The 15,675-nt window shown below is 45.8% G+C and overlaps 1 protein-coding gene and 1 pseudogene across 1 annotated transcript; one reads left to right on the top strand and one right to left on the bottom strand.

Moving 5' to 3' along the window:
- Positions 1 to 263: 263 nt before the first annotated feature.
- Positions 264 to 2,336, top strand: LOC119339392 (annotated as a pseudogene).
- A 5,584-nt stretch (positions 2,337 to 7,920) lies between these two features.
- On the bottom strand, positions 7,921 to 13,431 carry LOC119338341 (probable homogentisate phytyltransferase 1, chloroplastic). Its single transcript, XM_037610634.1, has 12 exons — positions 13,299 to 13,431; positions 11,804 to 12,090; positions 11,587 to 11,670; positions 11,436 to 11,510; positions 11,243 to 11,326; positions 10,552 to 10,641; positions 9,734 to 9,835; positions 9,475 to 9,570; positions 9,243 to 9,314; positions 9,070 to 9,165; positions 8,556 to 8,660; positions 7,921 to 8,384 (listed from the first exon to the last, which is right to left on the bottom strand). The coding sequence occupies exons 1-12, from the start codon at positions 13,366 to 13,368 to the stop codon at positions 8,343 to 8,345; spliced, it is 1,203 nt and encodes a 400-aa protein (XP_037466531.1). The 5' UTR covers positions 13,369 to 13,431; the 3' UTR covers positions 7,921 to 8,342.
- Positions 13,432 to 15,675: the final 2,244 nt, after the last annotated feature.

The raw sequence follows: 15,675 nt of genomic DNA on the forward strand, positions 1-15,675 counted from the left end.
ATTAAATGGGATTGGTGGGAGGTAGTTGGATGGCCGACAACGGACCGAGACGGACGGCGAGACGACGCGTGCGCGTCCGTTTGACCGCAAAGCTCGATCAAAATTTACGCCCGAACTAGGTCGAGCTAGATCTGAAACGGATATTTTTTTGTGATGCGGTCGTGCGGTCGTCAGTTTGGACCAAAACAGACAGACTCGGGCGAATCTGGCTCCTGCATTGGAGTTGGCCTAACCCTAATCGATCAAATCCCTCCGGTCCAACCATGCTGCCGCCGACGACGCCGGAGCGGTGGTCCATCCTGGCTCGAATCCCTAAAGTTGTGAAGGACAAGAGGCGAAGCGCACCTTCCCGCTGGGCGCCGACGTCTCCGTCGCCTGCGACGTGCGCCCCCGCGCCTCAATCCTCACCGTGCCGATCCGCATCTCCCCGCCGCCCTGCCTCCCCAGCTACCCCTACGTCGCCGCTGCGGACTCCTCCGGCCTGCTCCTCCTCTGCGCCACGGAGCCTGGCGGAGAGGTCACCTACCACCTCTGCCACGCGCGCACAGGCGAGGCCACCATTCTCCGCGACCACGACTGCCCCATGAGCTTCGACGGCGCCAACGTCGGCCTAATGGTGAGGGGCGACAGCTGCGTGGTCGCCAAGCTCCAGCCCTCCGGTGACGGCTCCGGCCGCGCCACGCTCCTCCGCTACACGGTGGGGCAGTACAAGTGGGCCGTGACGGAGCTCGCCTACTCGCCCCCGCTGCACCGGCAGTGGTACTGCGAGGGGGTCGTCTCCCACGGAGGGATGCTCTGGTGGGTGGAGCTCTCATACGGCCTCCTCGCCTGTGACCCCTACTCCGACAAACCGGAGCTGCTACACGTCCCGCTTCCGACGATCATCGACCCGCTTCCTGGAAAAGTGGCAAATTTGGCCAACAGGGCCTCCCACAGCTGCGTGAAGGTGAGCAGTGGAAGGCTGAGGTACGTGCAGATCCATGGCGATCCCGACGCCCCGGTGGTGAGCACGTGGGCGCTCACCGAGGCTGGTAAATGGAACCCCGAGCGCAGTGTACCCTTGCCGGACATTTGGGCCGACGAGAGCTACCTTGACGCCATGCTGCCAGGGAGCATCCCCGCGCTTGCGCTCCTCGACCCCGCGGACCCGGACAAGCTCTACTTCTTCCTCGGCTCCTGCATCTTCGCCGTGGACCTGCGGCGGAGGAAGGTTGTGGAATCCGGTGAATTTGATATGCCGGAGCCGCCAAACCAGCTGATCGTGCGCTCTTCCCACTTGGTCCATGCATGGCAGTATGATCCTTCAAGCAGCCGTAAGCATATTTTACCTTCATCACTAATTTTTTTTTATCTTGTTGTTATTTAGTTACTTTGCTTTGAATTCTAATGCCACCTTGGTACCGCAGCTCACATCTTGCACAGTCACAATGTTGAGAAAGGGATGAGAGTTACTTTGAAGATACCCTACTTAAACAAATTGATTTCCTTAATATTAGTATATGGACATAGCTGCTATTGCACAATGGTACTCCCTCCGTCTGAAAATACTTGTCATCAAAATGGACAAAAAGGGATGCATCTAGAACTAAAATACATCTAGATACATCTCCTTTTATTCATTTTGATGACAAGTATTTCTGGACGGAGGGAGTACCACTTATCTTGCATGGGGAATTGCTGTCTTTTTACCTATAGTGTTTGTTTCAATAGAACATTGTTTGACAGACACTTGTCTTTTCTGTAAGCATACATATAGTTTGCTCGCCCTGGCACACATTTAACAGTGGTAATTTATTTTCTTTCAAGGGTCTGACTCTGTCCCGGCATGCTTGAGGCAGGAGAAGGAGACTGCTGCTCGGAGCAGGTGACGCTACTTCACTCTTACATTCTTTTGTGCAGATGCATAACCTTAGCCTCTCTTTGTCGGAAGGCCTAATGCAATTTTATTCTTTTATTTCAGCTGGGCTGCTGCCATGCCCTTCCGACGTAAAACTGGTACCTACCATTACTATCCATGCCACAGCCATATTCACCCGTTTTCGATGGTTGAGAGCTTATTTTCATTTTCTCTGGTTTATTTTCAGATAAAATACAGAAGAAGTATCGTTATAATTTAATCATGCGGCAGCAGCACGGAATAATGATGAAGAAACCCGCTTTGCAATGAGGCCATAGATATCGCCAAAAGGCAAAAGAGTAGGCCATAGACGTGGGCAAGCTGCATGGTGCATCTCTCATGCAGTCTCTAATTAAAATAAAATCCGGATCTAAAGATTGGAAACTAATCTTAATGTATCAGTATATATTGAGTGGTACATCAATGAACATTGCTTGAATTCCTGCCTTTTCTCTTTACATAATTCGCATTTAGGCCTTTGGGTGGTGCATGAGTGAACATTGCCTTAACTTTTTCACTTAGGCCTCTTACATTACAATGCTAAGTATTTAGGGAGATGCTTAGAAAAACAAACCAGGTTAGTGCCCATTTTTACGGGAGACGCCTAATTAAGGGTCTGCCCTATACAACAAGTAAGCACCCGTGCTTAAAGAAAGGCTGATTTATTTCTCCAAGCGCCTCTCAAGCACTTTGCATTGTACAAGGCCTTATTTGTCTTGTAGGGTAGTTTTGTATCTGTAACTATAACTCTGTGTGTGTGGGCGCGCTTGCTTTCATTTGTAAGCTTGCTTTCATTTATAAGCTCATATGGTCGTTTCTGGAGCAGCTGCATATATGTAATGTTGAGGTTTCATGTAAAAGTTATACTTGAATGCTTAAAAGTGCAGCTGTGCTTTCTAGCGAAGTGAGCGCACGCGCTGCAGTCATTTGATGGCTCGTGACCCACACAATCATCATCCAGATTTGAAAAAAATTCCCACCCATCCATTCTATATGAAAAGATTCCTCTACAACAATTCGTTGATTTTTCTCCACGTGGTCCGATCAAACACGTCAATACAATGATGACGTAACATGCATTAATTCCAGTACGGGAAAATTCAAAAAGCTATAACTTTCAAACCACGTGTCGGAATGATGATCGGTTTTCTTCGTTGGGTTCCTCATGACGAACGCTTCAAAACTATATCCCATATGAATATGTTTTTAAGTTTTTTTAAAGCAACTTCGATGCTAAATGAGGCAACTTCGGTGCTAAATATGAGCAACTTTGATGCTAGATGAATTCATCGTGTCTATTAGTGAATTCATCTAGTAGCCTACTAATAGTTGTGTGCAGTAGTCTAATAGATTGTTACCATGGTTGCTAAGTTGCATACATCGAAAACTAATTTGTAGATAGTTTACTTGCCAATGATAATGTGAAAGTTGCTTACCGTAGAGTGGAAAGTTGTCTAACATGGCTTCTAAGTTGTCAGCTTCAGAAACCAAGTTGCCTATATTGCTACGAAGTTGCCTACGGATGATCCCCAATTGCATAAAATACTATGAAAGTTGTCCATCGAGGGACATAAGTGGCTTACAATGTCGAAAAGTTTTTGTGGGATCTAAGGTTTCTTCATGATCTAAATTCCGAATTATGTGGGGATGGATGGTATGAGAGCTTTTTTCTTACCTTTTTTGGGGTAGTCTACCAGCCTACGCTAATGAACGTGTGTGTGTTAGCTAGCTAGGTCGTGGGTGTTGACTAGTTGCAAAAGTGAGGACAGATGAGAAGTTGCATAGGGGGTGATGAGAAATTTCATAGGGTGCGGATTACACAGTTGCCCGCAAAACTACACAATTTGTTCATAATTTTGGCACGAGTTGCCAGCAAAAATATTAAAATCTCCAGATATAATGATGAAAAACACACACTAGTTGCTTGTTGAATGCACTGGTGTTGCACGAAAACACCATAAAAGTTGCTAACTTTTTTTATGTGATACTCGAGTGCATAACAATCTTAAAGTTATTGTCCTCGTTTTGCCTCCAATAGCCCCATCAATGGTGAACTTGCATTTTTTTCATATGTGGTTGCTTTTTTTCTAGATACTAACTCAAAGTACACAGGAGTAGTCTAGTGAGTGCACTGGAATTGTATAAATACACCCCAAAACTTGCTAACTTTTTTTGTGTGCCACTCGAGTGCATAACGATCTCAAAGTTTTCTACCACGACCAACAAGTATTCTACCATAACTACCTTCATCTCCAAGTTGATAGTATTATAGGAAACTTACTTTCTGAGGTAGCCTAACGTTATCCTAGGTTGCCTGCCATGACTAGTGAGTAGCTTAACATTATCCTAAATTGCATATAACACATTTTTCAGTGTGGTAAGCAACTTAGTTTCATATATAGGCAACTTGGCAACATTGACGGACAACTTTTTATATATTATAGGCAACTGAAATAGTAATGGCAGTCAACTGAGCATCATTAATAGGCAACTTCATAGTGTTTTTGGGCAACTTCAAAAATACAACGATAAGCAACTTCATAATATTGTAGGCAACTAATTTGCAAAGTTAGACAACTGAGCAGCAATGGTAGGTAACTAATTACCAATAGAAGGTAACTGGACGTCGATGATAGGCCAATTTCATAGTATTGTAGGCAACGAGGCATCAATGATAGGCAACTGAACATCCACGATAGGCAACTGAGCAAACATGGTCGGCAAGTTGTGATAATGTTAACAAAATCCATTGATACACATAGTGCAATGAAGTTACTTATATGTAGCACTAAAGGTGCCTCATGTTTTGTGTGGTTTTCTCATTTTTACACAAACCAACCTAACAGGCAGCCCTGCTAGGGAAAAAATGAAGTTGCCTTCCTATAGCACTAAAGTTGCCTCCATCGGACCCAAAGTTGCCTCAAAAAAAAGTTCGATGAAACCTATCAATATGAGATCTAGTTTCGAATAACTCGTCGCAAGAAACCCAAATGTAAAAACGAAACTGGATTTCGACGCTTAAATCAAAAGTTACAGTTTTTTAAACGTTTTTGACCCCCAAATAAATACACGTCAGGACAAGATTCTTTTTTTGGTCTACCATCGTCAGGCGCGTCAATTGCTCCTTCCATATTTAGAAAAGCGCTCCATCTTAACAACTGACGCTCGTGCGTCCTCTAGCCATGTCCAAAGTTGTAATGCTTAAATTTCCTGTGAGGTTTCAGAATGGATACTTTGATGCAACTCATTTTGTTACCGATTCAGATTCGCTGACTTGCCGTGGCAAAGATAACGAAGCTACAGTACCGCTACCTTTGCCCAGTTCATCTGTCGGTTTAAAAAGCGGCGGCCCAGATCGTATGCTACAGTATGGTCAACAGTGATTTGTGTGAACAGTGGTTTGTGTGAGCAGTGTTTGGGAACGGTGATTTGGCGAACCTCAGCCTTCGATTCTTGATCCAGCGGCAAAGTCGGCAGGGACTTGCTGTAGCCAAGTCAGTGAATCCGGATCCGTGTGTACATCCTTGGAAACTCAGGCCATCTCCACCGCGCGGCCCCATCCTATCCGGCCCCGTCCATTTGGGGTAAAAGGGACAACCCGGGCGGCCCAGCGCGCGGGAGCAAACGGACTTTTGTCCATTTTGTGTCCGCTTTCGACCCATCCCCGGCCCAAGTTTGCGCCGGTTTTGGGGTGAAACGGACAGCGCGCGAACGGGCGGGACGCGCGCTTGTCCGCCCCTGGCCCGCCTGTCGGTGACACAAAGCAAAAAAAAACCGCGGCCCCTTTGGCGCTATTTCCCCCCAAACTCTCCCACGTCCCGCCGTCCGACTCCCTCCCCCGTCCATGACCGACGCCCAGCCGAACTCCGGCGGGCTGGCCGTCGCCCCGCCCGGAATGGCCAAGAAGAAGAAGGGCAAGGCGCCAAGGAAGCTGCGGTCGGAGTGCACGCCGGAGGAGATCGCCAAGTTGGACGTGGAATCGGCGAAGAGGAGGAGCCGGAGGGCGGTCGCCAAGGACAACATCGCCGCGGCCAAGAGAGCCGCCGACCGCGCTGCGATTGAGGCCGCGCGGCGCAAGGCCGAGGTCGAGGAGAAGGAGGCCATCGTCAGCAAAGCGCATGCCCTTCTCATGATGGGCATTTGTCGTCCAGCCGGTTTCTCTGGAGCGGCCGTCGGTCCGGCGAGCACAGGGTCGTCGGTAGCCCGGCCTTCGCACTGCCAGTCGCCGACGTCATGGACCACGCCAATGTCGCTCGGCTTCCCCCCGCCAAGGCACGACGGACAGACCCGTTTCTCGGGGTCGCCGTACGTGAGCGTGATCCCGCCGTCCACCCCGCGCACGGCGGCCGTCATCGACCTGAACGTCACCCCTGGGTCCAGCAGCGGCGGCCGACCGTCCGTCGAGATGCAAAGAAAGTAAGCATGGCCGCCGTTTACGGGCACCATGTCGTCCCCCCGCATCTTGTTCGACGGAATTCCAACACCAACGCCACCGGTCGACGACCCCTACTACGACCAGTTCATGGAGGAAGTGATCTATGAGGGTGGGCACGTCCCTGTCTACGACCCCGAGGAGACCCAAAGTCAGGATGGCCTCGGCCAGTTCACTGCCGATGAAGACGCCGACGACCGTGCTGACTACGACCATGGTGACTCGTGGCATGAGGACGATGACATCTATGTCGAAGATGATGGTGATGAAGAAGACAATGACATGGATATTAGTGGCGAGCCATTGTTCATCGACGAGCTCACCAAAAGAGCGAAAGCACAAAAAAGGAGGAAAAGCATTCACACGGGTTCATATACACAAGATGAGGACAAGTTGATTTGCCAATGTTGGATGGAGATTAGCCAAGATCCGAGAACGGGCGCGCAACAAAAGGGCCTAGTTTTTTGGACGAGAGTCCACGAAACTTTTCATGAAAGGAAGATGTTTGAGCCCTACCAAATCACAAGCAACTGTGGCATCACCTCGATTCAAAGGAGATGGTTGTTCATCCAACAAGAGTGCAACAAATATTGCGCCGCATTTAAGAGCGTTGAAGCACGACCCGTGAGTGGTCTCGGTGTTGGGGACATGGTATGCTCTCCTCATCCTAATCCTTGCTACGGCCAAGTGACTTTGGCCTTGTATATGTTTGCATGTCCAATTCTTGTTGATCTTGTGGTGTAGGCATTTCAATCTTTGAAAGCATTCAAGGCCCAGCACAATGACAAGCCATTCTTTTTTTGAAGGCCGATCCGATTGGCCGTGGCCGTTCTTTTTTGAAGGCTGGAATGGGTGCCGCCCGCTAGCAATGTGCTGGCGAGAACCTGATTCGTTTTGAAGGTTGGCTGTGTTGCCGGCCGCTGGCTGTGTTGCCGGCGAACAAAACTATTCATTTTGGAGGCCGGCTGTGTTGCTGGACGCTGACTGTGTTGCCGGCGACGACGTGTAGACCGCTGGCTTTGTTGTCGGGCATGAACTAGGGCCACTGGCATGAACTAGGCCGACCGCTGGTATTTGAAACATTGTTTAAAAGAGACGGACATGATGGGGTAAAAAGATGCGGCCGCGCGTTGGGCACACGGCCACCGCATCCCAGGACAGGCCCGGGCACAACCCCATCGCCCTACCCAAACGGATAAAATCTGGACAAAACGGACGTCCGTTTGAAGTCGCGCGGTGGAGATGGCCTCAATGGAGGAGACACAGACCCAGACCAGAGAGTCATCTGATTGGTGCTGACTTGAGCATTACGAATACACGCCCAGCACCCTGCCCAGAAGCGGCGCCCAGCCTCTTTATTAGCAGAAAACCTGGCTATATGCACACAATAGATATACTTTTGTGTTGGAACAAAACCTTTAGTTTTCACGAGCGAAACATTGATCCCGAGAATACTTTTCACAAAGAAAACATTAAGGTTTTTCCAACCACGAAGTTGCGTTGACAGTCAAGTTCAGCGTCAGATAACCTTGTGTTGTACAGAACAGAATGATTATATTCACTTGTTAAGATTTTAGGGGACGGTTGAAACTTCAGAAAAGGGACCAATTTTGCCAATTCACCCCTCCCGGTAAGATATAAGAAAGTCTGCGCAATGTTCCAAACATCCTAGACAACAACGGACCAGAGCAAAATTCACAAGTACTAAAACCGTACAACAGAATGTAATTGGGAGTGGGGAGCCTTATTTTCCAGGCAGCCGCGTGCCTGCTGCAGGAGTTGTTGCTCGCTAGCATCAACTAAACTACAGCTCACCTGGCCCAGCTTGGGTACATGGGGAGGTTATCCATCTTTAGGTGGTGATCTCACCATTCATGGCTGGAAAATCAACGATGTACCGGGGCAAGGCTCTGGGAGTTTTATTGGGCGCGGTCCGTGACCATCCGAAATTCAAATGGATTCGCACAGCTGTACTCCGGCACTGAAGTTCTTCCGTGGGCTGCTTGTCGGTCCTCATCTCACCAGAGGGATGAGCAGGTACTCCGCGTAGAACAGCTGCGGAGCCACGTGAGAGAGGAGTGAATGTGAGTTAACAGGGTGTGTCATTCAAGGGTCCACAAGGTGCCGAAGGTGAACTGATTGAATATGTTTGGACAGTACAAGGAATTTTATTTGAGAAGGATGCGGCGAAAGGCCGGGGAACTGGGTGTTGATGTCAACACTTACCCTCCAGATGAGCATGTAGAAGGATGTTATCGCAGCTTTGCTTGTCAAGTCGATGGACCGTGCGCTGCTCCACAAGATGCTGGCGAGGATTGCATGGCCCACAACCTGCAAAAGCCCATGCTCATAAACGGGACTGCAAACAACCACTTATACAATAGCCTATAGAAGTTTAAGCCTTTTTAATTATAGTTGTTATGTTTTGGGCAAGCTTAAATGGATACAGAAGTTTCACTTACCTTGTAATGCTAAAACAGAACAAAGGTACAAAGCTCAGATCAATCTTGAATTTAAAAGAGGTTAAATTTCCATAATAAAGCCATATTAATTTCCACAACTAGTTCTCAATCATAATAGAAATAAAAGCCTTCTACAGATCACTAGAGATGTTAGCTCCATGGTGGTAATCAATTCAGAACAAAGCCTAATACTCAAATTGTTTTGGTTGGCAAAAAATGGATAACTTAAATTTAACGATGGACATTGCAGTGGAAATCTATGAGATGTGGTGGCGTACAGTTAGAGATTTGCTCCACAAACTGGAAGAAGTTACCCCCATCAGTATCGCAACACCGTAGGCAACCTCAAGTAGACCAACACAAGTCCAGAAAACCTGCGTGTGAGTTTAAATCAGCAACTACAACAGTAAGTCTCTTAGCACAATAGCAATGTTTGTTATTTACTACTAACCTTGCTTTGACCTAATCTAACACTAAAAGATTGAATTCCAAAGATGCGGTCCCCTTCAATATCGGGTATATCCTGCAGGAAAACGAAATTTTCTCAAGGGAACATTGTTTGTATCAAAAGAAATGCAACATATGAGCACTGCATTAGCAAACCATGAAAGGATATTTATGAGCATTCAATTAGCAAATCTCTCTAGCCGCAGTAATGCAGTACAGGAACTAGATTTCGTTACCTTGAATAATGCTATTACAACTGAGAAGAATGTCATGAAGGCAGTTGCAAATTTCAATGGCTTTGAAAAGACTGCCGGCCTTCTGAAAACAAATGTCTGAAAGCAAGACAAGGCAACACAGCATAAATCATATGTAGCAGTTATCATGTGATGTTCATAGAACAAGCCACATCAAAATGTAATTACAGTTGCAAACAGAACATTATGTCTTACTACAAGTTGCTTCTGTTTTCAAATAGATCATCAGAAGAAGACTTGCCTGAATGTGGAGAAAAAATGCCAGTTGAACAATCACCGCACGCACTGCTAATATGCAGAGTGCTGCAACAACAGCAGATCTCTTCCATCGAAAGTACGGCAGCTGTAGAATACAAAAATGGGAACGTCAGCTCTGTTTAATTAGGTAATAATGGGTATCAATAGGTCACACCAAATACCATGATATTCCAGATAATTATGCAGGAATATGAACTAATGGACGAAATGCTTTCACATCAAAAATTTCTACATATCACTGTGATTTTTATCTGTCAATTTTAGTCTCTGCCACATGCCAGCCCCAAAACGTTTTGAGGCCCATTTAGCCCATCAAATTTGAGTGTTCTGCAGAGTGCCGGGCAAGGTGTTCCACTGTAACATGTTAGTCCATTAAAACTGCAGATCAGGTATAATCTCATAGGTGCGTTCCATACATGTCAGTTCTCCACATCTTTCAGGCCCATGTGAATTTAAAAAAAGGCTGGTATAGGTATTTCACTTAGATTGTAGTAGCGTTCAAAAGTAGATTATTATTACTATAGGAAGTCCTACTAAAGCTTTGTATTACAGCAAAATACTCCCTCCATTCACTATTATAAGATGTTCTAGCTTTTGTCTGATTCGGATGTATATTGATGCATTTTATTGTGTTTGTTCACTCATTTCAATCTTTATGTAGTCCATATATTGAAATATCCAAAACATCTTATAATAGTGAACAGAGGGAGTAGGTAACAACATCATCACAGAAAATATGAATATACGGGAACCTCAAGTCATATGTGCTGAGTTGATGATCATAAAGACGTAAGCTCTTACATTGACTGAATAAGCAGTTCCAAGAACAAAGCTAATAAAAAGAGCCCAAAACAGAGGTGGTGATCCAACAACCCATCCAAGGCCAAAGCTCTGCAATTCAAACAGCAATGCTCCTGTTAGTCTGACAGACTGACAGCAAAGAGCCTAAGTAAATCAACTGTTAAATTATTCTTCCAAGATTATCGCAACTACAGATGAATAGCAATAGATTTTATTCGCTGCCATGTAACTAGTAAATAGAAACAGGAGAATTGCGACAATGATGTGCACCCTCACTAGATTTAAGAGAAATAGAAGTGTTGTTAAGTGCAGGTGCTCAACCACGCATATCCATCAAAGTTCAGAAGTCCCTATGCAGGAACTTGTTTCTTACTGTGCTACTTAATTTCATTGTCTGGGAGTATCATTAGTTACAAAGAGTAATATAGAAGATAAATGCTTAAGGAAACAAGTCAATTACTCTAACACACTCCAAGTATTACATCATTCTTGTACATCAAATGGAAATGTCAAAATAAGCTACTCCCTCCGGTCCAAATTAACCGACGCTGCTCTAGTACAACTTCAGTACAAAGTTGTACTAAAGCAGCATCAATTAATGTGGATCGAAGGGAGTATAGGACTTCAAAATCTCTTTCCAGACAAATAAACATAGTTACCATAGCAGTAATAAATGTCTAAAAAACGTTACCATGGCTGCAAATACTGACACTATTGCAACTCCAGTTGCAGGAGAGTATTCCCCAGATGCTAGTGGAAGAGTTGGCTTGTTAACCTGGTGAGTCACCAACATTAGCTCCCACAGAAGTTCGAAACAGAATAATAAAAAGCAGCACTATAAAGTCAGAGCTGAAACATTTGAGATTACAATCAATGTATGATACCTTGTCAATTTCAATGTCGAACAACTGATTCAATCCAACAATATAGATGTTCATAAAAAGAGCAGCCACCACTGCCTGCATAGGAGTAAAAGTGCATCATTTTTTATACAAGTCCATCACTGTAGAAGAAAAGTGCTGCTCAAAGTTGTACCTCCAGCAAACCAGTGAGGAACAAGGGCGAAATATCAGATAAGCTCTCGACAGCTAGAAGGGAAACTGAGACTATGCTTAGTGCCTGCCTAAACAAGAATTTTTCTCTTAGATCCAGAGAGAGTAAAAGCAAACCACAGCCCAAGTGTACTAGCTTCATTAAGGGATCTTATATGCTGGCGATTCATCCAAATGTAGCAACATCAACATGACTTAACTGTTCCTATGATGGTATGTGGCCGAGAAAACCTGTAGAACGCGTCCAGAGAAGATGATATTGGCTTCCAGAAGCTTGCAGGATCGTGTGCTTCAGTTTCAGGCTGTAGCGATTGCCCAGCTTTTGCAGAAGTATTTATTGATTGATGTGATATCCTATGGTTGGAATATTTCCAATCCAAGAACTTTTTACAGTGATTAATGGTAGGGCCTTTGGATGCTTGGATGGACAAAGTAACTCGCCCTTTACCATTTCGTTGGATCGAACAAAATGATGGTAGAATATGATCTGGAAAATCAACATTTCAAAACTACGTCAAGCACTCAGGAAACAAAGATTGAAGAACCTCATCCATAATGCAAGATACACGACAATATGTAAGCTCAAATGTTGGTAGATCCATTATCTGATTAGGCCTTTTACTACTGAATAGGATCAATCAAGGAAAATGGCATTTACGTCTTGCCTACTTCATCTCAATCAGGTTGGTTCATTATGTTCAGTGATAGAAGATGAGAAGTGCCTGATACACAGAAACACTAGATTTATTGTAGTACAACTTCTTTTGATTATCACAGAGATGATTTTTTTTTCACACGATTGACAAAGATCTGCTCCCTCCGTCCCAAAATTCTTGTCTTAGATTTGTCTAGATACGGATGTACCTAATACTAAAACGTGACTTGATACATCCGTATTTAGACAAATCTAAGACAAGAATTTTGGGACGGAGGGAGTACTACATAAGGAGAGGAATTGTGCATGAACAAATTTTGCATATAAGGAATCCATCAGTGCATCCATTTGTGTCTGACATAATCGACACAGAACGCTTGTTCAACTGAAACAAGCAACACCTCCATGATACTTCACAGGCCGCACGCAGCATGACCAATCATTCCAGTGAAAAAGGACAAGCTATTTACCAACTTGAACAAGCTGACAACCTGTAGCATGGTTTCTCTATAAATATGTTCCCTCTTTACCTATCCTACTGGTACAAGCTAAAATTCACCACACAAAGAACATGCATCCTCTCAACGTTTCCCCAAAAGAAAACGATATTCAGAAGTACCCGAACGGCCTGCCTATTTCACATCATTTACAAGCGCATTCACCCTGCCAATACACCCATTCCGTCGGCTCTGATCCCCTCTTAACACAGAGCCGGCGAGAAGAAACGCTTAACACAACTTTTCCTATGGATTTACTAGTAGAAGAAAGTAGAACTGATCCATTTTCCGTCGACTTATGAAACACTGGGCCATTTCGGCATACTATTCCTATTCCGGAAAAAGGGCGCGTACTAGGAGAAGACTCCCATCCCATCCCAACGAATCCGGTAAGGTCAGTTCGCACTTGCTCCCGCTTAACTACATCCACTCGTACAGCGCCAGCATCTAGTCGAAGGTACTGACTGAAAGGCGCCCATCACCATCGGAGTAGACCAACCACGCGGAGGGGCGGGGGACGGGCGGGGGAGTCGAGGCACTCACCTCGCCGGCGGGCGGCGGCGGCGCCGGGCGCGGAGCGGAGCGAGGACGGCCGGAGGCGGAGCGAGTCCATCGCCGCGGCGGCGCGCGGGTGGGGGGCGGGCAGTGGGACGGAGAGCGGGCGGGGGAGGGAGTGGTGGAGAAGAGAAATGTAGGGGGGGCAGCTCCAAATAGTCGTGCCCGTGCGACGCAAAATCCAAATCGTTCGACTGTTGAACCATTTCCCTTTTTAGCGAGTATATAATTGAGCTTGACAGAGAGGTTAACACGTGGTGCGTCATGTGCCGCCTTGTCAGCAGGACATGTGTCCTGCAGAGAAGATTCGCTCAAAATCTAGCAGCCCCGTTTGGCTTGATGAATTAGCCGTGAGATCTAAGAATGTGAGCGTCTACAGCGCCGGAGGTCTCAAATGATGCCAATTTATGCACAATTTTTTAGACCATGAGAGTAGTTATTACCTTCATACTAATTCACAAAAAAAGAAAAAATCAACTACCTTCAAACCGGATGGTGTGCTTTGGGGTTCGTCAAATGTTACCCGTAACAGGGTGATCATAAGGGCCACTTTCAGGTGCATCAAAAATGTATGCCAAGGGACTTAACAGCTCAAGACTAAGTTTTCTTCTCCTCCGACGGAGAGATATTTTTAGGGTCCTCTCGGTATTACGATATTCATCATCGTTTGGCCAAACACAATGTCACATGTTCACGAGGATGGCGGAATACGAAAACGAGAAAAGAGAACAAAAACGGTAACGAGGATTACTTCGTATGGTGATCAAAAGTTGCTTCATGTGGATACCAATAAGTCTCACCTCGAGTTTTCTAATGTGTCGCGAAGCAAAGGGAATAGCACACGAGAACAACAGGTTTGCTCGATATTAATTCGTGTGGGCGTAGGGGTCAATACGGATGTCCACGCTTCTGCTATTGATCATTGAATGGAAGGTAGTTATTGGTCATGTCTACACTTTACCGAACCTTCAGGGTCACATACTTAACATTTACTGGTTTGTTAGAATACTATGAGATAAATGAGAATATGATAATGGGTTCGAAAGTGTTTCAGATGGCTCTAAAAGTGTTCCGACGGTTCCCAGAATGTTCGCTAGTGTCACAGAAGTGCCTGAAAGGTCCTGCGGTCTATCCCAAAGATCTAGAAGGTTCTAGAAGGTTCCTAGTGGACCAAAACCACATCACCATGGGGGACAAGGTGCCACCAAGGGCCCAAGGCGGTTGGACTAAAGAGTTCATATGGATCAAGGCAACTTGGGGAGGAATCCTCCTAGGTGGGGACTACTGGAGTGGCCAATCCAGGGAGGATTCCTCCTCCCTAGGCCGACAAACCTCTTGGGCCTCCACCTATATATAGGTGGGAGGGGCACACCAAAACACACAAGACACTGCTGCCCCTTCCCTCATTGCCTCCGCGACCCGTTTTCTCCTCTCTAGTTTTCTCGGTGGATCTTTCATTCTAGACGGTGAAGCTCTATTGAACCACTACTTTCGTATGTGTGGATACCGGCAAATGCACTGTACTTTTGGTGCTCGATCTATAGATCAGTTCGAGGGATAAATTCTCATGGTTGAGAGGAATATAACCTAGTCGAGGACCAACACTCCACACCAACTCTACTTCCGCTGCACTCTAGTTGGTAATGATTTGATCCAATCTCATCTACATCTTCATAGTGATCTTGGGAGTTGATTCATAGGGTTTTTTTTGTTTTCTACTATGTTTCCCAACATTTTCACTTTCCCTCCAACGGGTCCTTAAGAAAAAGCATTAGTGTTATCATGTGTTGAGTTTCTATTCGAAAAAGCGACAGGGAGTAATGTAGGGTCGGAAGTATGTCTAGAGGGGGGTGATTAGACTACTTGACCAAATAAAAATCTATCATTTTTCCAATTTTAGTTGTAGGCGGATTTTAGCAATTATGACAAGTCAAGAAATCAACCTACACATGCAATTCTAAAAGTATAGCAGCGAAATGTAAAACATTGCACATGAAGGTAAAGGGAAGGGTTTGGAGAAGGCAAACGCAATGGGGACACGAAGATTTTTGGCGTGGTTCCGGTAGGTGGTGCTATTGTACATCCACATTCATGGAGACTTCAACCCACGAGGGGTAACGGTTGCGAGAGTCCACGGAGGGCTCCACCCATGAAGGGTCCACTAAGAAACAACCTTGTCTATCCCACCATGGTCATCATCCATGAAGGACTTGCCTCACTCGGGTTGATCTTCATGAAGTAGGCAATCTCCTTGCCCTTACAAACTTCTTGGTTCAACTCCACATCATGTCGGAGGCTCCCAAGCGACACCTAACAAATCTAGGAGACACCACTCTCCAAAAGATAATAGACGGTGTGTTGATGA

Source organism: Triticum dicoccoides, chromosome 7B (assembly GCF_002162155.2).
Source record: "Triticum dicoccoides isolate Atlit2015 ecotype Zavitan chromosome 7B, WEW_v2.0, whole genome shotgun sequence".
Taxonomy (NCBI): Eukaryota; Viridiplantae; Streptophyta; class Magnoliopsida; order Poales; family Poaceae; genus Triticum; species Triticum dicoccoides.